At 40.8% G+C, this 22,129-nt stretch overlaps 4 protein-coding genes and 2 pseudogenes across 4 annotated transcripts; 1 reads left to right on the top strand and 5 right to left on the bottom strand.

Moving 5' to 3' along the window:
• Positions 1-90: 90 nt before the first annotated feature.
• LOC115730191 (receptor-like protein 49) lies at positions 91-1,147 on the bottom strand. The gene is made up of 2 exons (XM_048273045.1): positions 703-1,147; positions 91-575 (listed from the first exon to the last, which is right to left on the bottom strand). Exons 1-2 carry the CDS (start codon positions 1,145-1,147, stop codon positions 91-93), a joined length of 930 nt encoding a protein of 309 aa, XP_048129002.1.
• Positions 1,148-4,122: 2,975 nt separating this feature from the next.
• On the bottom strand, positions 4,123-4,994 carry LOC125312954 (annotated as a pseudogene).
• A 3,292-nt stretch (positions 4,995-8,286) lies between these two features.
• Positions 8,287-9,131, top strand: LOC125312775 (annotated as a pseudogene).
• A 1,159-nt stretch (positions 9,132-10,290) lies between these two features.
• On the bottom strand, positions 10,291-13,366 carry LOC125312772 (receptor-like protein 33). The gene is made up of 2 exons (XM_048272184.1): positions 12,582-13,366; positions 10,291-12,509 (listed from the first exon to the last, which is right to left on the bottom strand). Exons 1-2 carry the CDS (start codon positions 12,939-12,941, stop codon positions 10,464-10,466), a joined length of 2,406 nt encoding a protein of 801 aa, XP_048128141.1. The 5' UTR covers positions 12,942-13,366; the 3' UTR covers positions 10,291-10,463.
• Positions 12,977-13,535, bottom strand: LOC125312953 (receptor-like protein 6). The gene is made up of 2 exons (XM_048273044.1): positions 13,103-13,535; positions 12,977-13,017 (listed from the first exon to the last, which is right to left on the bottom strand). Exons 1-2 carry the CDS (start codon positions 13,533-13,535, stop codon positions 12,977-12,979), a joined length of 474 nt encoding a protein of 157 aa, XP_048129001.1.
• Positions 13,536-15,537: 2,002 nt separating this feature from the next.
• On the bottom strand, positions 15,538-18,447 carry LOC125312952 (probable leucine-rich repeat receptor-like protein kinase At1g35710). The gene is made up of 2 exons (XM_048273043.1): positions 16,260-18,447; positions 15,538-16,053 (listed from the first exon to the last, which is right to left on the bottom strand). Exons 1-2 carry the CDS (start codon positions 18,445-18,447, stop codon positions 15,632-15,634), a joined length of 2,610 nt encoding a protein of 869 aa, XP_048129000.1. The 3' UTR covers positions 15,538-15,631.
• Between the last annotated feature and the right edge of the window lie 3,682 nt (positions 18,448-22,129).

Genomic DNA, 22,129 nt, shown 5'->3' with positions numbered 1-22,129 from the left:
GCCAAAGTAATAAGCATATTATCTGTCTTATGAGAGTTTCAACAGATTTATTCTTCATCTCACAATGCAAAGTACAAACAATCGAGACTCTCATCTTTGGTAAGATCTTCGAGCATTCCTCCTCGACTTCCTTCTCATTTTAGCTCCTTTCCTGTCAAACGATCTCGCAAGCCATTCGAGTTTCTTGGAATCGATAAGGACATATCCTAGAGTGATTCCAACCACAGTTCCACACCCATAACCCATCAATATGGTTCTCCACTCAAACCAGCCTCCATGCTTTGTATCATTCTCCTGCATGATGGTTTCTGATGGAGTTTCCCGTGAACTGTTCTTGCATGTCTTTGGCAATGGAAATCCGCATAATCCAGGATTCTCGGCGAACAAGTCATTCTTGAATGTGTTGAATTGTGGTCCTCGGGGAATAAGTCCGATGAGCCGATTCTCCAAGAGGTTCAAGAATGCAAGAGATGTCAAATCCACTAGTTCTTGAGGAATCCTTCCGATGAACTTGTTTGAAGAGAGGTCTAGCCATTCAAGATCGGTCAAGTTCCCAGTAGATGGAGGAATATAGCCTGTAAGATTGTTGTGAGAAAAGTTTAGCCCTTTGAGTGACTTCAGGCTTCCAATATCCATGGGAAGCCCCCCAACAAAATGGTTGCTCGATAAGTCGATACTTGTGAATATAGTTAGAATTTTCACCAGACGTGTCTCTAGTCCTTTCATGGTCACAATGACTGAATCTTGATAACCCAAGACTCCCATGGACTGCAGCTTTCCCCACCCTTTTTCCCGATTCATCATGGCAAGTGAGCTTCATAATATATCTAACAGGTAACGGACCGCTGAAATTGTTGTTGGACAGGTCAAAAATGCGCAATTCAGGAAATGGGCGAGCTGCTCTAGGACTCCTCACAAAGCCATGGAACTTGTTGGACCTCAAAACAAGGACTTGTAGCTTGGGAAGCGTTTCCAACCAATCAGGGAACGTATCCTCCGTTCTGTTGTTGCTGAGATCCAAAACTTCCAAACTTTTACATTGAAGCAAGGATCGTGGCAATGTCCCTTCAAATCGATTCCGACTGAAGTCAAGTGTCCTTAAGTTGCTGTCCCGAGCAATTTTTCCAGGGATCACACCCTGAATCATGTTCATTCGAAGGTGCCCATCAAATTATTATTGGACAAGTCAAGCATTAGGAGCTCAGTGACATTGCATATCAAATGCGAAATCTCTCCACTAAAATTGTTGTTTGCTATGGAATAGAATAGAGTGGTGGGTGGTGGAATTGGAAGAGGACCTTCAAATTTATTGTTGCTGACGTTTAGCCAACCCAATGATGCACAATTGTCCAAAGACCGTGGTAATGTCCCTTCAAACTTATTTGCACCCAAGTCTAGTTCATAGAGCTCTGTTAAGTTTCCCAAACAATGTGGAATAGAGCCAGAGAGATTGTTATTAGCCAAGCGTAGATAATTAAGGGAGCTTAATTTGCAAAAGGAAGATGGAATCTCTCCACTGAAGCCGTTTTGGCTGGCCGAAAAGAAGAACGTAGAGAGTGGTGGAGTTGGAAGCGGTCCCTGGAATAAGTTATCACTAAGTTCAACAAAGAACAACTTTTCCAGGGGAAATTGTGGTATCCGACCGCTGATCTTGTTTTTGGAGAGATCCAATCTTCTTAGCTTTCTTGAAGAGTTCGGAAAGAATGGAAACTTGATCAAGTTACAGGAAGACAATGCCAAAGTCTCAAGCTCTGGATATGTATAATTCACACTGTTGTAACCTAGATTTAGCTCTACTGTAAGACTAAGGACTTGAAGATTTTACGGTGTTGAAAAGACACTGAAGAATAAAACACCGGTAAAATTATTAGAAGAAAGGTCCAACCTGGTCAATTCTGTTAAATTCACAAGGGATGAGGGAATCGATCCAATCAATTTGCAGTTGCTGAGATCCAGAATTTTTAAATTCTTCAATTCACTGATTGAATCAGGTATTTTGCCTGAGATGCTTGTATACGAGAGGGCTAAGGATTCAACAGACTTGCTCTAGTTAGACTTCGGAAAAGAAACCATGATATCATTGACTTGCAAATCGAGATCAAGGAGGTTTGGAAAGCGGAAAATGTTTGGTGGAAGTTCCCCTCGTAATTGGCACATAGACGCGCTAAAGACGGTCAAGGATGATGACAGATTCACGAAGGAACTAGGCGAAACAGCGGACATGTCTAGTAGATCAAGTTTAAGTACCCTCAACTCTGTCAAATTCTGAACAAGCACTTTGAAATCCGTATTTTCGATCCTAAGACCATATGCACCATTAAAGTTTTGAGAGAGATCAAGTAAAACAAGTTTAGAAAGGTAAGAAATTTCGGTAGGAACTAGGCCTGAAAAATTCGAGTATGTGAGATTGAGGTGCCTCAGTTCAGCAAACACGCTTAGTTCGGGCAAAATGGGCGAGGCAAGGAAATTGTTGACACCAAGGTTGACGCTCTGAAGATGACGAAGGGCAAAGAGTGAGCTGCCAGAATGGAGGGTGCCCTGAAGACAGCTGAATGAAAGATCGAGGCCGATGACATTACCCGTCACATTGTCGCAGGCGACGCCGTCCCACAAGCAGCAGTCCAGGCCGTTCTCCCATCTAGTCGTCTTCGGATCACAGTGCGGGTACGCATCAGTTTTGACTGTGAGAGAATTGCTGAGCTGAAGTAAGGCATTCCTTTGGACGGGATGACACGACTGTGCTGTTGTGAAAGTGAAGTCAAGCAGTGCTTGTGCAGAAAGGGAAACGAGAAGACACAACAGGTGGGTCTGGTACTGGTAGAATTCCATGTCGACAGCTGCTGCTCATGGGTCGCTCTCACTCGCCCTTTATTGCCTTGAGGGGTTATAAAAGATGTAGATTTAGGTCCCAGGGAGTGCGAGGAAGAGAGAGAAGGATGATGTGCCGTCCAAGTACGATGGATGGAGAAGGGAAAGAAAAGCTTTCGAAAGCGCTCGGAAGGCGCACTTAATTATAGAGATGCTGAGAATCAAAAGTCTTCTTGAAACGACAAAACTGGGGTCAAGTTTGGTTTTCTTGATTTTCTCTTGGTGGGGGTTACTCGAGGTGGCCACTGACAAGTTGGTGCTAACAAATAAAGTTGGATTTTTGTGGTGCTTTTTCTCTTGCAATATGGCATCCAGCGTGTAATACGATTGCCGATGCGGAAGTCTTCTTCCGTTTTCTCGACCGCTTTCCCAAAATTGCAGCATCATTTCATCAATCTGACCGTCAAGCTTGTCAAATTGGCCAAATTATACTTGCGAAATGCAAGTGATACAATTCCTTCAATGAAATGGCAATATTAGTAGACCTGAATAAACGCCTCGCTCGCTTGAGCTTGGAAGTGTTCTCTTCCTTATATCTGCCCATCGAGAGAGATTCATCACCCTCAATTACTTCAAGCCGTGTAACCTGAATTCGACCCGTTCGACCCGTTTAATCAAATGGGCCGTGTTGACTTGGCTAATGACTTGATTTACATTGACCTAAATTAGCCAAGCCTAAACTTATTAGAAGGTGCTGGTGCTGCAACAATTGAGTTGCAGTAGGAGAAAGCTATTAGTAATCAGTATATCTAAGGACATGTTGCGGATGATGCTCATCATAGGTGACCCTTCTTTCGCTTTCGGTGAAGCTAGACACCTACACCAACGTGTCAAACGGCCCGACTCTTTAGCTCTGTTTCTTTATCGAAAAATCAGCGATTTTAATTATATTTTTCTAAAATTGATTGCTTGTAGCTATTTCAATAATCAGTTGATAAAGAATTTTTTTGTTACCGACAACAATTTATATCTAAATATTTCCGTGGATAAAAAAGATATTTTTTGTTCATTTATTTATGTAAGCAATATGAGCCATTAATTTTCAAGAAAATGCTTTACAACCGTTAAATAAAAAGAAGTCTAAAATCAACGTCACTATTTTTAACAGGGGAATAATTTGCAGGAACAATATGAATGGACGAAACCAAGAATTTGACTCATGCCAAGGGAATAAATCTTCTTCTATTTGATCTTTTCTTTTAGCAGCTCGGAGGAAACCCGGTTTGTAGAATTTCCATTTTGTGTAATAACATTTCACAAGAATATGGACAATTGTTTCTCACCTGGTGCTATATATCCTTGAGTTCCTGCAATATTTGTAGTAAAATTAGATGAGAAATTAGGTTTTAGGAGTCTTGCCGTGCCGAAATCGAATAGGAAAGCCTTCATTTTGTTGTTGAGCAAAATGTTGTTGCTAGATATGTCTCGATGAATGATTGGCCAATTGCAATCATGGTGCAGGTAAGACAAGGCATGTGCCATATCCCCAGACAATATCGAGTCTTTTAGACCATATCTAGTTCCACTGCCTCCACGTCATCTCTCAAAGCACAAAATAGACTCTCCCTTTCCATGTACTCATAAACCAAGAATATGGATCGCTTGTGTAAGCAAAAACCACGGTGCTTAGTTATGCTTTTATGTCGTACTTCTGTCAATTGCTTCACTTCATTTCGAAAGCTCTTTTCCAAAGATGGGTCATTTGCTTCAAGACGGTGAAGTTTCTTCAATGCCACGATTTTCCCATTCGGTAATTGTGCTCTATAGACACTACTGTATCCGCCAGTTCCAACGCACCATTTAATGTCAAAGTCTTCCGTTGCATTGATTATGTCTTCATATGCCATTGCCCCATCGCAATTCCATACTGACAAGAAATTTTCATTTTTTTTTGGGTTTTTGTCTTTGATCGCATGCTCTTTGTTCTTCGTCGAAGTATTATCGAAAGCCCCAAAACATTGTCATGAGTACAATCCTAGATATTTCATGGAGTCAATCTTTTCCAAACCTTCATTGCCTATGAAAACTTCATATGGAACATGGGCCAAATTATCTGGAATTTTTCCCGTGAGATAATTATGCGACAAGGTCATGCAATTTATGTGACCAAGAGTCAGAGGGATCATCCCCCAAAGCGCATTGGAACTCAGATCTAGGTGGATCAATGACTTCTAACACGGTGAGGTTTTGGAGACAAAGAGGGAACTCATACCGATGATGTGATTGCGGGACAAGTTGAGGTGCCCGAGCTTTGGGAGTGCACACACTTGAAGGGGAAAGATATTAGTGCAGAAACAGTTATGCGGCCCAAGAAAGACCAGATTCGAGAGCAAGGAGAAATCCATGCTGCTCAAATCACATTCGACCTTGTAGTCGTGTTGGCCTTGTTGTGCTGCGTTTATCTTGACAACTATTCCGGAATCGTCGCACGTAATGCCGGGCCACATGCAATGTTCTATGGGATGGAGGTCAGGCCACCACCCACTGCGGTGAAGAGCATCTGCCTCTGTTTTGGTGGCATGCAAGGGCAGGGTAGCTATGGGAGAGAGGTAGCGCAATAAGGATCCATGTAGCAACTGCGGCCATCAGCTTGCGAACATGCAAGCCGACCACGGGATTGCTTACAGGATTCAAATGAATCATGTGGAATATCTTCATTCTTTTTTTTCTTTTTGTTAAGACTAATATAGGAAGGACGATCCAATTAGGATAAAACTTCGTGGAGAGCAATTCAGTGTGACGACTTGCAAGTCTTCAATTAACTAATTGAAGTCGCCTCGTGTCCCCGTCAGGCGTAGTTGCGGATCCAATTCACACGCGCAAGAATTGATTGGTCATCTCGGGTCTCTCGTGTTTGAATCTTGTTGTGCAACACGTGTTACTTCACTTAATTCTCCATCGACGGGCGCAGTGGACTTCACATCTAATATCAAGATGAATGATTTTGTTCGGATGGGGACTCTGTGATCCAAATAATTCGGTCCCAACATTCGTCTAACCTTGAATTTTTGGCTAAGTGGTCAAACGCTTTAAAACTAAAGATATGTTGCAGATTATGCTCACCAAGGGTCACCTCTTCTTTTGTTGTAGTCCGAGAAACACGATCTTGTTTAGGCTGTGTTTGGTTGAGCTTTTTCAAGGAGCTTTTGTTTAGCCTCCAAAGCTCATTGGAAAAAAAAAATGAGGCATTTGGTTCAGTATTTGGCCAAATGTTGAAAACCCATTTCTAAGGTTAAATGTTTTTTTTTTCCCTTCCAAAACTATCCTCACTATTTTTTTTCATTTTTGGATTTCGCTCTTGTTGTCACTGGTCGGACTTCTTCGCCCTCGCTGGCCATAACAAAGAAAAAAACAAATGGGAAAAAAGAAAATAAAAAAGAAATAAATAAATAATTGACGAGAATGCCTTTGATCAAGCCCTTATTTAAAATAAGATCAACTTTGAATCCTTATTTGAAATTTTACCCGTTATTTATATTCTCTTGGGTTCAAGTTCAGGACATCCAGGTCCGAAGCCAGCATGATAACGAAAAGTTCTCCCCACAGGTTGATACGAGAAGGTACTTTTCTATTTTAATTTGTGTGTTGTAACACATGTTACTTTAGTTTGGTTTGGATAGAGGGACTAATGGACTTTGCATCTAATATAAAAAAAAAAAAATGATTGTTCGGAAGAGGACTCTAAGACCATAATAAATTAGTGATAACTTTCATCTTCATCAAATCATTTTGTTTTAAAACCTCAAACTATTGGGTGAGTGATTAAACATTTAATTCAAATATGATAGATTTCGTCACGGTATTTTACATTCAGAATGACCTCGCCAGCCACCTTGTCATGAAGCTTTACTAGATACATGTGAACAGGAAAATTGCGAGCATTCCTAATAATAATTAAGTTGATTTATGATGATTTGGGTCTAAACAAGTTGAAATCCATTATCATCCATAATGGTGCTCAACTCGATCTATGATGGGTCCGATCTAGATAATTGGTTCACTGTTTGGAGGAAACATGTAAGATTTATGTGGACAGGGGAGAAACAAATACTTCTATTCTCTCGAGTCTCCATGCAGGTGAACTTCTGTCAAAGTTTCAAAAATAAATTAACCTTTCCCAAATATAGAATTTTACTCATATCCTCATTTTCAACTATATTCACACAACATTTTAGTAGGAAATTAAATCTCGATCACAATAAACAAAGACTTGCCTTCACCTACTATTGGGATATATCCGTGATCGGCTTCGTTCTTAAAAAAAAAAAAAAAAAGCAGGCCATCTCATATTAAATTTGGCTTAAAGTAGTATTGTTTCAAGGGAAAACTCCAAATAAGGGCCCCAAGTGTCCTGATTTTTTCAAATAAGGGTCTGAATTGGTCATTATTTCAAATAAGGGCATTAAGTGCTCTTTTTATCTCAAATAAAGGCCTAAAGTAGTCATGCCTGTTTCAAATAGGGGTCTGACCTTGTCGGCCAACCAAATATTCTAGTTGATCAAGGGCATTTTCACAAAACATGATTTTAACCTAATTTTTAGTTCAATTATATTAAAAACTAAAAAAATTAGCAGAAAAAAAGGAGATGCAGGCGGGAGGGGGCTATTGTTATTTTTTTTTTATAATTTGGAAAATTGAAAAAGGAAAAAAAATAAAAGATATTAAAAATACTAACAAATACTAAATGACCCAAATGCCCCTACTACCGATGAGTCAAGCCCTTTTTGAGACCGATAAGGTCACTTCAGGTCCTTGTTTGAGATAATGATGGCACTTTAGGCTCTTATTTGAAACAATGTCAATTCTAGGCCCTTATTTAAGAAAATGGAGGCACTTCAGCCTCTTCTTTGAAATTTACCCTTGTTTCAATTTCAATATGAACTATTGTGCATAGTGGCTGTATTGTTGGGGATCTATATAACATGTAATACTACGTGGAAGAATTCAAGAAATCAATCGAGATTTATGCTAGAGATGATTGACAACTTAAAACTAAAATCAAATAATTACAAAGTATTGAATGGATTATAAATTAATGAATGAAGGGGGATTGGAACGCTGTTTTTTCAATTCATGATGTGCAATTGCAGGGAAATGTGTTTTTATCTAGAAGCCATATAAGGAAATTGCATATGCTCATTAATTGATGTGAGCCAGTAAAAGGGAAATTTCGGCAGAAATCGATACAGACACTTTCATCGCATGGGGACTCTAGTTGCTGTTTGATCATTAACCAAACCTACTACAGACCTTTTTGTCAACTTTTCATGGCATATATAGAAGTGGTCACGAGCCCTACTTGTATCCGTGCATATTTCAAGTTTTGAGCTCTTTTTAAGTGTTCTCTCCAACCTAGAATGCTGCCGACACACCGGTCGATCATATTTCGTCCTTCGAAAGAACAGGAGAGGAGAAAAAATGAAGGCAGGAGGAGTTGAAGCCGGAGAGATAGCGAGAGCCTCCGTCACGAGGAGCAGTGTCAACAAAGGAGTGGTGGTTCTCGATTTTATTCTGAGGAAAGTCGCGTTCGTTTGTACCCTTGAAAGCGCCATAGCCATGGGGACGACGGACGAGACGCTCCCTTTCTTCACTCGGTTCATCAGATTCCGCGCTAAGTATGATGAACTCCCGACATTCACGTAAGCTTTTAACTCCTTTTGTTTTTTCGTTCGAGTTGCATTGGCAATTTAAGTGATTGCGACACTCTTTAATAGTAAGACTGACCTCAACTTTAACGGTTATGGAACAGTTTTTTTGTAGTCGCTAATTCTGTCGTCGGTGCCTACCTCGTCCTCTCACTGCCGCTCTCTATCTTCCACATCATGAGGAGTGCCGCGCAAAACAGCAAAATTGTCCTGGTCATCTTCGATACACTAAATTATGTGATCGGGAGGAATCATTTTTCTTGGAATATATGTAGTTGTATTATACAGTATGTCCTCCTTGGTGACATAAGTTGTCCTAAAGAATTAGGCATGAAATGCACAACTCCATACTGATAAAACCAATGGAGCTCTCAAATTAGGAAAATGTGCAAAATGGTGCAGGCGATGTTTGGCTCCGTTGACGGCGGGAGCTTCGGCCTCAGCGGCTATCGTGTACTTGGCCCACATAGGGAACGCCAAGGCTAACTGGCTCTCCATCTGCCAGCAATTCAACTCCTTCTGTGAGGGCATCTCGGGCTCTCTAATCGGGTCATTCGGCTGGTCGTCTTGTTCGCACTCTTAATCGTGCCGTTCGCCGTCGTGCTGTCTCGACGTTGAGCGGAGCTGCAGGGTGCTGTTATATTTGTTATGTTTCTAAGTCTGAATGTGTATTTTCCATTCTAAAGTGTTTGCTTGTTTTGTTTGTTCCTTTTCAAGAGCTTGTGCTGTGGGCAGAAGGACACTTTTAGTGTCAATAGTTGTGTACGGAGATTACTTTAGTGCCAAAAGTTTCAATCGGATCACTTTAGTGCCAAGTCGGCCACAAAATGATCACTTTGGTGTTTTCGGCGAGAATTTTCAGTAAAAAAAATACGTGGCATTTTTAATTAATTTTCAAATTTTAATTGGTATTTAAAAAAAATGACATCCACATGGGTTCCACGTGGACTTCAAAATTCAGTAAAAAAATTAAAAAAATATAATTAGATTTTAAAAAAATAAAAATTAACATAAAAATTTTAAAATAAAAATTTATTTAAAATAAATTGAAATAAGCTAAAAAAATTAACAAAAACTATATAAAAAAAAGATTGGGAGGTGAAGGTTGCTGTAACCCTCGTCGCCGTCGCCCTACCATTGCCGGCAATGGGTGGAGCATGGCCATCGAGGTTGCCGAGCCCGGGATAGGGGTTGGTGACCCTCGCCGGCCATAAGCGAGGGCCTACAGGCCCTCCCCAGATCGGGCAAGGGTCGCCGGCCCTTGCCCGGGTATGGTCGAGGGCGGCCACTAGCGGGATACGGTGGCTAAAACTTTTAACACCAAAGTGATCTCCGTACATGATATTTGGCACTAAAAGTGTCCTTTTGCTTTGTGTTGTGTCTCGTTGTAATTGTAATGCAATTGCTCTCTCTCTCTCTCTCTCTCTCTCTCTCTCTCTCCCCCTCTCTTTTTGGCTTGTCCACGTGAAAAGGTTTTTTTTTTTTTCTGGTCGAATGATCGTAAAAAGTAGATTTTATGTTTGTAATCGAAAAGAGTCCATAACAAATAGTTTTGCAAAAACTATGGAAAGAAAAATTATTATGAATAAATCCAATGATATATAAATAAAATAAATTAATGGCAAACTCTACTTTTCGTTTTGCCTTCTTCTGATCTGAAAATTATTTACCGACTTTTCCGCAAAAAGCCTAAGATAACATTTATATTGTGCGCGAATCACGTGTCTATTTCTATGCTTTGGAACGTTCGATTTTTCTAACATTAAATGAATGTGAAAGTGCATGGGTTGCGAAATTTGGACAGATTATATTTTACATAAAGAAATATTTCAAATGAGAGTACACTCAAATAGTGAAAAAGCTAAAATAATAAGCATATCATCTGTCTTATGAGAGTTTTAACGGACTTATTCTTCATCTCACAATGCAAAGAACAAACAGTCGAGATTCTTATCTTTGGTAAGATCTACGTGCATTCCTCCTCGACTTCCTTCTCATTTTAGCTCCTTCCCCGTCGAACAATCCCGCAATCCGTTCGAGTTTCCTGGAATCGAGAACAATGTATCCTAGAGAGATTCCAGCCACAGTTCCACACCCATAACCCATCAACATGGCTCTCCACTCAAACCAGCCTCCATGCTCTGTATCATTCTCCTGCAGGATGCTTAGTGGTGGAGTTTCTCGTGAACCGCTCTTACATGTCTCTGGCAATGGAAATCCGCATAATCCAGGATTCCCAACGAATGAGTCGCTCTTGAATGTGTTGAATTGCGGTCCTAGGGGAATAGGTCCAATGAGCCGATTCTCCGAGAGGTTCAAGAATGCAAGAGATGTCAAATCCGCTAGTTCTCGAGGAATCTTTCCGATGAACTGGTTTGAAGAGAGGTCTAGCCATTCGAGATCAGTCAAGTTCCCAGTAGATGGAGGGATATAGCCTGTAAGATTGTTGTGAGAAAAGTTTAGCCCTTTGAGTGACTTCAGGCTTCCAATATCCATGGGAATCTCCCCACCAAAATGGTTGTTCGATAAGTCGATACTCGTGAATATAGTTAGAATTTTCACCAGACGTATCTCCAGTCCTTTCATGGTCAACATGACTGAGTCTTGATAACCATTGCCTCCCATGTACTGCAGCTTTCCCCGCCCTTGATCCCGATTCATCATGGTAGTGAGCTTCATAATATATCTAACAGGTAACGGACCGCTGAAATTGTTGCTGGACAGGTCGAAAATGCGCAATTCAGGAAATGGGCGAGCTGCTCTAGGACTCCCCACAAAGCCATGGAACATGTTGGACCTCAAAACAAGGACTTGTAGCTTGGGAAGCGTTTCCAGCCAATCAGGGAACGTATCCTCCATTCTATTGTTGCTTAGATCCAAAACTTCCAAACTTTTACATTGAAGTAAGGATCGTGGCAATGTCCCTTCAAATCGATTCCAACTGAAGTCAAGTGTCCTTAACTTGCTGTCCCGAGCAATTTTTCCAGGGATCACACCCTGAATCATGTTCATTCGAAGGTTGAGCACAGAGAGATCTTTGCTAAAGCTCATCAAACACTCTGGCAAGGTGCCCATCAAATTATTATTGGACAAGTCAAGGACTACGAGCTCAGTGGCATTGCATATCAAATGGGAAATCTCTCCAATAAAATTGTTGTTTGCAATGGAATAGAATAGAGTGGTAGGTGGTGGAATTGGAAGAGGACCTTCAAATTTATTGTTAGCTATGGAAAAACTCCCAAGGGTGGAGGCAAGAAATGGAGCAGTTGGAGGATCTATTTGGCCATGGAATTCATTGAACTGCAGATCGACGCTCCACAATGAGGGTACTTCTAGCAACCACTTCGGAAAAGTATCATTGATTTTGTTGTAACTTACGTTTAGCTGCTCCAACGATGCACAATTGCGTAAAGGCAGTAATGTCCCTTCAAACTTATTTGCACCCAAGTCTAGTTCAGAGAGCAAGGTTAAGTTTCCCAAACAATGAGGAATAGAGCCAGAGAGATTGTTATTAGCCAAGAGTAGATAACTAAGGGAGCTTAATTTGCAAAAGGAAGATGGAATCTCTCCACTGAAGCTGTTTTGGCCGGCCGAAAAGAAGATTATGGGAAGTGGTGGAGTTGGAAGCGGTCCCTGGAATAAGTTATCACTAAGATCGACAACGGCCAACTCTTTCCAGGGAAATTGTGGTATATCCCCCTCAATAAGGTTACTAGAAATATCAAGAGAAAATAGTGTGTCTTTCCCCAAATTCCAAAACCATCTCGGTACCCGACCGCTGATCTTGTTTTTGGAGAGATCCAACTCTCCTAGCTTTCTTGAAGATTTCAGAAAAAGTGGAAACTGGGTCAAGTTGCAGGAAGACAATGCCAAAGTCTCAAGCTCTGGAAATATGTAGTTCATATTGTTGTAATCTAGATTTAGCTCTACTGTTAGCCTAAGGACTTGCAGATTTTTCAGTGTTGAAAAGACTCTGAAGTCTAAAACACCAGTAAAATTATTAGAAGAAAGGTCTAAATGGACAAGTTGTTCATGCTTTCCAACGAATGACGGGGGATAACCTGTTAATTCATTGCCTGAAAGGTCCAACCTGGTCAATTCTGTTAAATTCGCAAGGGATGAGGGAATCGATCCAATCAATTTGCAGTTGCTGAGATCCAGAATTTTTAAATTCTTCAATTCACTGATTGAATCAGGTATTTTGCCTGAGATGCTTGTATACGAGAGGGTTAAGGATTCAACAGACTTGCTCCAGTTAGACATTGGAAAAGAAACCATGATATCATTGAATTGCAAATCGAGATCAAGGAGGTTTGGCAAGCGGAAAATGTTGGGCGGAAGTTCCCCATGTAAATCGCACATAGACGCACTGAAGACGGTCAAGGAGGATGACAGATTCACGAAGGAACTAGGCGAAACAGCAGACATGTCTACCTGATCAAGTTTAAGTACCCTCAACTCTGTCAAATTCTGAACAAGCACTTTGAAATCCGTATTTTCGATCCTAAGACCATATGCACCATTAAAGTTTTGAGAGAGATCAAGTAAAACAAGTTTAGAAAGGTAAGAAATTTCGGTAGGAACTAGACCTGAAAAATTCGAGTGAGTGAGATCGAGGTCCCTCAGTTCAGCAAAAACACTTAGTTCGGGCAAAATGGGTGAGGCAAGGAAATTGTTACCACCAAGGTTGAGGCTGTGAAGATGGCGAAGCGCAAAGAGTGAGCTGTCAGAACGGAGGGTGCCCTGAAGACAGCTGAATGAAAGATCGAGGCCGATAACATTACCCGTTACATTGTCACAGGTGACGCCGTCCCACAAGCAGCAGTCCAGGCCGTTCTCCCATCCAGTCGTCTTTGGATCACAGAGCAGGTACATATCAGTTTGGACTGTGAAAGAATTGCTGAACTGAAGTAAGGCGTTGCTTTGGGCAGGATGACATGACTGTGCTGTTGTGAAAGGGAGGTCGAGCAATACTCGTGCAGAAAGGGAAAACAGAAGACACAGGGTGTGGTAGAACTCCATGTTTTTTTCGGTCGAGCGCAATGGCTCTAGGATAGCGGTGCACTTAATTATAGATGCGAAGAATCAAAGTCTTCTTGAAAGGACAATAGTGCGGTCAAGTTTGGTTTTCTTGATTGTCCCTTGGTGGGGTTTTGGAGACAAAGAGGTAACTCACTGGTTAGGTAATTGTCGGACAAGTCGAGGTGCCTAAGCTTTGGGAGGGCCCATATTTGAAGGGGAAACATACGGGCGAGGCCACTTGCAGGCAGCCTAAGAGCGTTGAAAGATCGCGACATTTGATTGGGTCGAACGGTCCGGATACTTTGTATTGCCGACCAAAAAAAAAAAAAAAATCTACTAACTTATGTGTCAAGGATTTGGACACCATACCAAATAAAATCGGCCAAGGCTATAGATAAAATCTCAAGTCAAATATTGTGACAATCGTTCGAATCTCGCTTGCTTGATAACATTAGAGGGGATAAGGACACTAACAATATCGTAATTTTTGTATTGTGCTCACTTTGATGCGATAACGTTTTAAGCAAACATTTAATCGTCAATAATTTTTAAAAGCATATCACTTAAGTTACATCCATAATTTTCTTGCTGGAAATTCCTAGGTGACATTACTTTCCGGGGAGCCATGTGGAATAATTCATATTAAATAAACGCCACAATGGATTCCAAAGTAAGGAAATCGCCAATGTAATTTTAGGTGTTCGGATTTTAAAAGTTACGGCACTAATTTTCCCAACAAGCAAAATATTCTACTCATACAATCTCTAATTCTGGCACTTTTATGATTGAATTAGAATTTAAACCAATCTAAACCAGCAGGCATGTATGGATGGAACTTGTACACACCCATCAAGAAGTCAAGGTCTTCTTGGGGTTTCATGTGGAATAAATTTATTCACCCAAATTTTTCTTTTCTTTTTTTTAATATGAAAAAGAGAGAGAGAGAGAAAATGTGAATGACATTTCAAGCCGACGAGTTCTTGGTTTTGGATCTGTATTACTTCCGATGTTACAGCATCGGGAGCTCCTTCACCGTTAAATTCTATATCATGATGTTACATCTCTTGCCGCATGCCTTTGATTACTCGATGTCAACAAATTAGCTATTATATCATACAAGCTACTCTAACTAGCTTGACATAAGTTAAATTTCAAGTTCAATCCGCAAATTAGCATCAGCTCAATCGAACACCATGCAAAATCAAATCAACGGTGGCAACTCATACAGATAAAGTCTCAAGTCGAATGTTGTCACATCGGTCGAATTTTGCGGCTTCATATCAGCATTTACTCGATAAAACTGGATGGGATAAGGACGCTAATAATGTTTTAGCTTTTGTACAACGCTCATACTAGTATGATGATTTTTTCAAACGATCATTTAAGTTATGTCGGAGATTTTCTTGCCAGAAATTCCTACATGGCATTAACTACCAGCGAACCATGTTGAGTGATTCCGCGACATCGTGATTGCGAAGTGGCGGCCCCTCCATCGTAAACTTCACGGTTGAATAATAATGATTCACTTAGAATTTGAGCCAGCACGACAAAGTCAAGAAGTCAAGGTCTTTGCCGAGTACGCACCACAAAAGTCAACAAGTCAACGTCTTCGGACATGTATTGATCGTTGGACCACTGGACACGGTTCGTCTAGAGTAATCGTGGCCTTTTGCTGTTCTCATGATGTCGGATCTTGATCCATTGTAAAGAAGACGGTGGTCAATTGGCCCGTCTTTAATTCACAAGGAAGCCTACCAAACAGAAAGTATCCGAAATAATACGTGGTGAATATACTTATGTAAGCTAATTTTCATGGCCACAACAACACATTCTCATTTCTCACTTATCATGCATTCCGATCTGACTGAAAAGACAAAAAAAAAATGAAAATAAATGACTGTCCGAGAAATGCTTCTCGCTCCTTATTGCTACTTAGGTAAATTCTAACCTAGCTAATTTAAAATAAGTTTGACATGACTTAAATGACACAAGCCTCATCCTTCATATCCTCAATCGCGTTCACCAATTTACACCATCATTTTATCGATCGACTCTTCATTCCATGGAAACTTATTGCTTGTATTGGGGCAAGTACTTCATGGTCCTTGCTCTTCTTGTAGGCTTGACGATGCTTCTCTTGATCCACCTTCCCACCATACTCCTTGATTATTTTTTTGGAGCTGCGCAAGCGAGATGGAATGGAAGGGCTGGGGCAACGCTAGTTTTGGAGCTCGAAAAGTTTCCGAAACTTGTTTCATCGTGGGTCGAGACTTTGGATTGCTACTTAAGCAAGCAAGTGCTAGAGCAACTACCAGAACGATACTTCTTGCGGTAGAATTCTCTCTTGGGATTGGCAAGCGTGGGTCTAATATATGATGTAGCATAATATCTTCTCTAAAGAGCGTCGACAATATCAAGATGATATCGGCCGGATGCCCACCCATGATTGTTTCCATTGCTACCACTCCAAAGCTGTATACGTCGCACTTCTCATTGATGACCAAAGTATAAGCGAGCTCTGAAAAACAGAACAAAAAGTTGAAGAATTATGTGAGGCTCAAAACCAAGTTGTCATTTATATCTAGTGCACTATCGAACGGTGAATTTCGTAAGCATGATGGAGCATCAACGGTGTTGTTTACCACGTGGCAGGTAAAGTGTACCGTTCTAGCTTTGTACCTCTAGTTATAACATTCTAGAAAAGCATGGAGGATTGTCGCTCACCCAGTGCTATATATCCATGAGTGCCTGCGATATTTGCAGTGAGATTCGATGAGAAATTAGGTTCTAGGAGTCTTGCCGTGCCGAAATCCGATAGGAAAGCCTGCATTTTGTTATCGAGCAAAATGTTGTTGCTAGATATGTCTCGATGAATAATTGGTCGAGCGCAATCGTGATGCGGGTAAGACAAGGCATGTGCCATATCCCAAACAATATTGAGTCTTTTAGACCAATCTAGCTCCACCGCTTCAACTTCATCTCTCAAAGCACAAAATAGACTCCCCCTTTCCATGTATTCATAAACCAAGAACATGCATCGCTTGTGTAAGCAAAAACCATGGAGCTTAATTATGCTTCTATGTCGTACTTCAATCAAGTGTTTCACTTTGTTCCGGAAGCTCTTGTCAAATGATGGGTCCTCTGCTTCAAGACGGTGAAGTTTCTTCAATGCCACGATTTTCCCATTGGGCAATTGTGCTCTATAGACACTACCGTAATCGCCGGTCCCGACGCAATATTTAATGTCAAAATCTTCTGTTGCATTGATTATGTCTTCATATGCAATTCTCCCATCATAATTCCAGATTGACAAAAAATCTCCATTTTTTTCTATTGTCTCTGGTTGCATGCTCTTCACTCTACGTCGAAATATGAGCCCATAAGCAAGAACCAAACAGGAAATGACTGGTATAGCCATCAGCGGTATCAATCCCACCATTAGCGTAACCGTGGACGCTCTTCTAGAACCATCAGTCCCTCCCAAACTATGGCTATGGAAATCTCTTTCACGGACATTGAACAGATTAATTGGAATTTCCCCCGTGAGATGATTGCACGACAAATCAATGTACTCTAAGCTGAAAAGCTTTTTAAAATTGGGAATTGAACCGTGAAGAGAATTATTATGAAGATCGAGATAGTTTAACATGACCAAACTCCCAAGTTCATGAGGAATTTTTCCGGAGAAGTAGTTAGAGCTCAAATCGAGATGAGTGAGACTCTTCAAATTTCCTAATTTCAATGGAATAGCTCCGTCGAATTCATTGTTACGTAAATCTAGAACCCTCAAGCTAGTTAAATGTGCTAGAGATGAAGGAACAGGGCCGGTGAAGGAGTTTGAGCACGGCCTCAACTCAATCGGGCTCTTCAAATTACCTATTGCTGATGGGATAGATCCACTAAATTCGTTTTCTTCCATGCTCGGATATGCTAAGTTTGTCAACTTCCCTATTTCCGGAGGAATAGGGCCGGTGAAGGAGTTTGAGCACGGCCTCAACTCAATCAAGCTCTTCAAATTACCTATTGCTGACGGGATAGATCCATAGAATTCGTTACCTTGCATGCTCGGATATGCTAAGTTTGTCAACTTCCCTATTTCCAGAGGAATAGAGCCATTGAAGGAGTTTAAGCGCAGCCTCAACTCAATTAGGCTCTTCAAATTACCTATTGATGACGGGATAGATCCATTGAATTCATTACCTTCCATGCTCGGGTATGCTAAGTTTGTCAACTTCCCTATTTCCAGAGGAATAGAGCCATTGAAAAGGTTTCTCCCCAAATCGAGATGCATCAAATTAGACAAGAGACCAAGAGTCGGAGGGATAGGGCCAAGAAGCAAATTGAAACCGAGATCTAGGTACCATAGCTTCTTCAGATTTCCCAATTCAGGAGGGATGCGACTACTGATATTATTACTCTGAATATCAATGACTTCTAGCATGGTAAGGTTTGGGAGACAAATAGGTAACTCACCAGTTAGGTAATTGCGGGACATGTCGAGGTGCCTGAGCTTTGGGAGTACACATATTTGGAGGGGAATGATACCGTGGAGGTAATTATCAGACAACCGAAGAGAGGCGAGATTGCGGAGCGCAGAGAAATCCACATTGCTCAAATTAGTTGCGTGGTAGACTCGTCGTTGTATATTTATTTCGATGACGCTTCCGGAATCGTTGCACGAAATGCCAGGCCACGTGCAATGCGACGCGGAAGTGTGGCTCATAAGGAAGTCAAGCCACCACCCAGTGCGACGAAGAGCATCTGCCTCTGTTCCGGTGGCAAGGGCAGGGTAGCTACAGGAGAGAGGTAGCGCAATAAGGATCCATGTAGCTGCGGTCATCAGCTTGCGAACATGCAAGCCGACGACGGGATTGCTTATAGGACTCAAATGAATCATGTGGAATATCTTCATGCTTTCAAGAGAGAGGACCTCTTCTTTTTGTTGGGAACTGGGAGTGTTGACACCTAAATTTTGATTTTTATTAAATCATTCATTTCAAGCATAAAATGAGAATTAGTTATAGTTCTCACCAAAAATTAATTCCCCACGCATCGCATATTTATTTTTCATCAGTCATGTGTTATTGCAAAGTTGAGTCAATAGAGCTTAATTAAACATAACGATTGGACCAAACTTAGTCTGAAATTTTTGACTAAGGCTAGAGAGTGTGCCAAAAATTCTAAGAGGGCTTGGGCTTATTTTCAAGTTTAATTCAGCTCACTTTGCTCGCCTAATTGTTAAAGGCTTTTAATTAATTATTTATTTAATTAATTAAAGCCCAATTTGAGCCCGAGAATGCATAATCAAGCCCGTAAGAGCATGAAATTGGGCTAGCCCATGACAATCCCTCTTGTGGCCAAAATTATTGAAGAGTTTTAATGAGATCGGACTCTCGAAAATCAGAATTTTTAATCCGACGGTCGATAATGAGTCCTACTTCAACTAGGACTAGAAAACCCTTAGTCTATAAATAGAGTGCTAAGCCTAGGGTTTAAGAGAGGGCCACGATACTGAAAATACACGGCCTTACGAGGGTGATCATCAGCAAAAGAGAGAGAGGAGACATTGGAGAGGACACCCAGCCATGCACAAGAGAGCTCTGATCCTCTATAGTGGAGAACGTAGTGAAGAAAGAGATTAGCCTTGAGGGAGGAGATCCATGAGGAAGAAGACAAAAGGGGAGACTTTTTCGTTTGTTTTTTTATCTCTCTTGCAGATCGGTCGAGAAAGTTCCTTCGCCAATAACATTTGTGCATCAAAGCCGGTCTCACGCGGTGCAGCCTATTCCTTCGCCTTGCAGGCCTAGCGTCGGCATTATTTCGATAGCGGGTGTTGATCCTAGCGTGACCAGACCAGCTGCTGTGCCCACAAGGGAAGATCGCGTTGGATTGCTCCAGAAAAGTTCGCCACAATTAGATCTTTGGAGGTCCTAGAAGAAATCCACTTGGTGACACTTGCAGATCCATATGACCCGCACTGGACAATTGCCATGCAGACTTTCTGAGCACTCCTGAAGTGCACGAGAACACCAATGATTTGATTATTTGTTTGAGCTTTTTATATATCTATGTTTCTCTTTGGTGGAATGCAGTGATCACCCTCGCAAGATTAGTGAACACCTCCAGCTGAACCGACAACCCTCACTTGCTTGAATATTTGTCCCTCTCTGAGACCCGTAACCTCATCACAAGCATCGCTACGAGGCATCCCAGCATCGAGTCGTCAATCTTAGTTGGCGACTACCAGACCCCTCCTGACGCTGCGATGTGCTCAGACGATCAAGTAGTCCGCCGTGGGCTTCAACGGTGATACCTTTGCTAATTTGCTCTAACCCAGTCGAGTTACTCACCTACGGTAACGGGCTATGTTTCCATCACGTTCTATCTTCTTTGGCAGGTTACTCAGTGATGCTCACAATTCTCGCCATGGTCTGACCAGTTCTAGCACACGTCACTCCCCTTGGACCGTCGTTTGGTCACAAGAGAGACCCAAGCGACATGGGCGATGTAACGATGGATCCAGTGAATTCCCGAGTTTGTGATAAATTTTCTGGCGGTGCTCCCTCTCATGTACCCAGTAACTTTATCGTCGCGTTCGACGTTATCTCAAACGAAGCAGCGAGAATCGTAATCGGTGGCCTATGGTTCACGAAGATGTGGGCTGATTGAAAAAAGAACACTACCAAGTGCCACATGGATGAAGAAGAAGAGTTTCAATATGAAAAGTTTGGCTTGACCAAATGGGGATGTTCATCTTTAGCCGTTTATTTGGATTTTGCTTTATGGTCTCACCATTTCGTTTTCTTAAATTGTTCTTTTGATTGCCACAGGCATCTTCCTTGAACAATAATCGGGGAGTTTTCTCAAGCACTAATCGTGAGTTAAAGTTGGAAGAAGTCCATGAAGGAAACTCAGTCGAAGGGCACACAAGGAATTCCAGCGCACTTATTTTCGTGTCGCTCCTTACTATTGTAGGTCCACCGTAAAGCCTCCACGAAACATCAAGCACCTTCGCCAATCCAGAATCTCATCATCGTCGCATGAGAGTCCCATGTGCAAGGTTGTCCGCAAGCCCATCCGAGATTCAAATTTGGCAATGCAATTTAACCAAATCAGGTAACGACTCTCATCATCAAAATATTTTGAATTCTTTGCTTAAATTGGTTGATCATATATCTTGACTGGATATTTTGCCTATGTTGAGGCACTATAGATAAATTCTTATTTTGATACGGATATTTCGTTTTCTTAATTTGAACATTATCTAGCATATCTTAATGTCTTGCGGATAAGCTCGCTCGCTTTGACGGAACATATCTTTTTTTCAAATTTAGCGATTATCTGAAAATATTTTTCAAAACGTCAAAAGATAATTGCTTGATTTCTAAAGATGTGAATCTTTTTGTAGATAAGGCAAGATTGTTTTTTTTTTTAAGTTCAGGCACTCCATATATGTTTCTGAAAAATTCAGATGTGATAGTTGGCTAAGTTAGATAATTTTTTACTCATGGATACATTTTTTTTTATCTAGTCGTTATCTTTACCACATGCGGAACGATTTGGATGTTATCTTATCTTATCTCTGGTGAATTTTCTGAACACATTTGATTAGAGATAAGGTTTGGTTGGATTGAATCTCTATCTTTTTTTTTATGAGGATTATCTAAAATTAAATTTTCAAATCTCAAAGATAATTTCTCAAATTAAAAATAGATTGAGTTTTTGGATGAGGAAAGGTGGATCCCCAATCTCACAATTTCGGCCACCCCTCTAAATTTTTGAAATTTCAATTTCAATTGACTCATTTTTATTTTATTTTTGTCATGTTGTTTGTTTGCTTTTGATTGTTATAAAATTTGCACAATTTTAAACAAACATGTCCATAATATATGCTCCCCTTTGTGCCTAGACCCGTCGAAAAAATAAATCACACGCCTTAGCCACGATCTCGTGGAATGGGATGGTGATTTAGTATAGAAATTCATGTTACGCCCTTTGGCAAAAGGGATGTTGTTTTTCTATACGCGTATCCGCATACTGGCTCGAATCCTCGAGGATGTAGCGGATAAAATCTCGCTCTAGCCCAAATCTTTGGAAATGAGAGGATTTTCGAAAAATCGGAAATTAAAGGTATATTATGGGCATTTTTGTTTAATTTTGTTCAGATTTTTGATTGCTTTTGAATGTTTTCTTTTATTATCGAAAATACCAAAAAAAAATCATCATCTGGGCGCATAATATATGGTCTTCATGTCACATTTTCCCAATCATCAAATTCACATCAATTGGAAAGGTTTTTTCATGAAATTGGTACCGAAAGGGCGTTAATTTTTAATTAACGTAACCAAGTCCCCGAACCCAATCTCTTTGGTTCATAGAGATAAAATAGTTCTCCCGCTATTTTATATAGGTTTCTAATCAACCTACCTTAAATGATTAGTGGCGGTTCCAATTGAATTTTTTTTCATGAATAAACCTAAGTTGCGATTCGGTAGGACTTGGGAGGGTCTGAATTAGGTTTGTTGATTTAATTGACCCGATAATCTGTTAGCCTAAAATTTTAGGTCGCGACAGGGAGGGCTGAGTTTAATGAA

This window comes from Rhodamnia argentea, chromosome 11 (genome assembly GCF_020921035.1).
Source record: "Rhodamnia argentea isolate NSW1041297 chromosome 11, ASM2092103v1, whole genome shotgun sequence".
Lineage (NCBI taxonomy): Eukaryota > Viridiplantae > Streptophyta > Magnoliopsida > Myrtales > Myrtaceae > Rhodamnia > Rhodamnia argentea.
The sequence above is the reverse complement of the archived record's forward strand: the minus strand, read 5'-3'. Positions and strand labels throughout refer to the sequence as shown.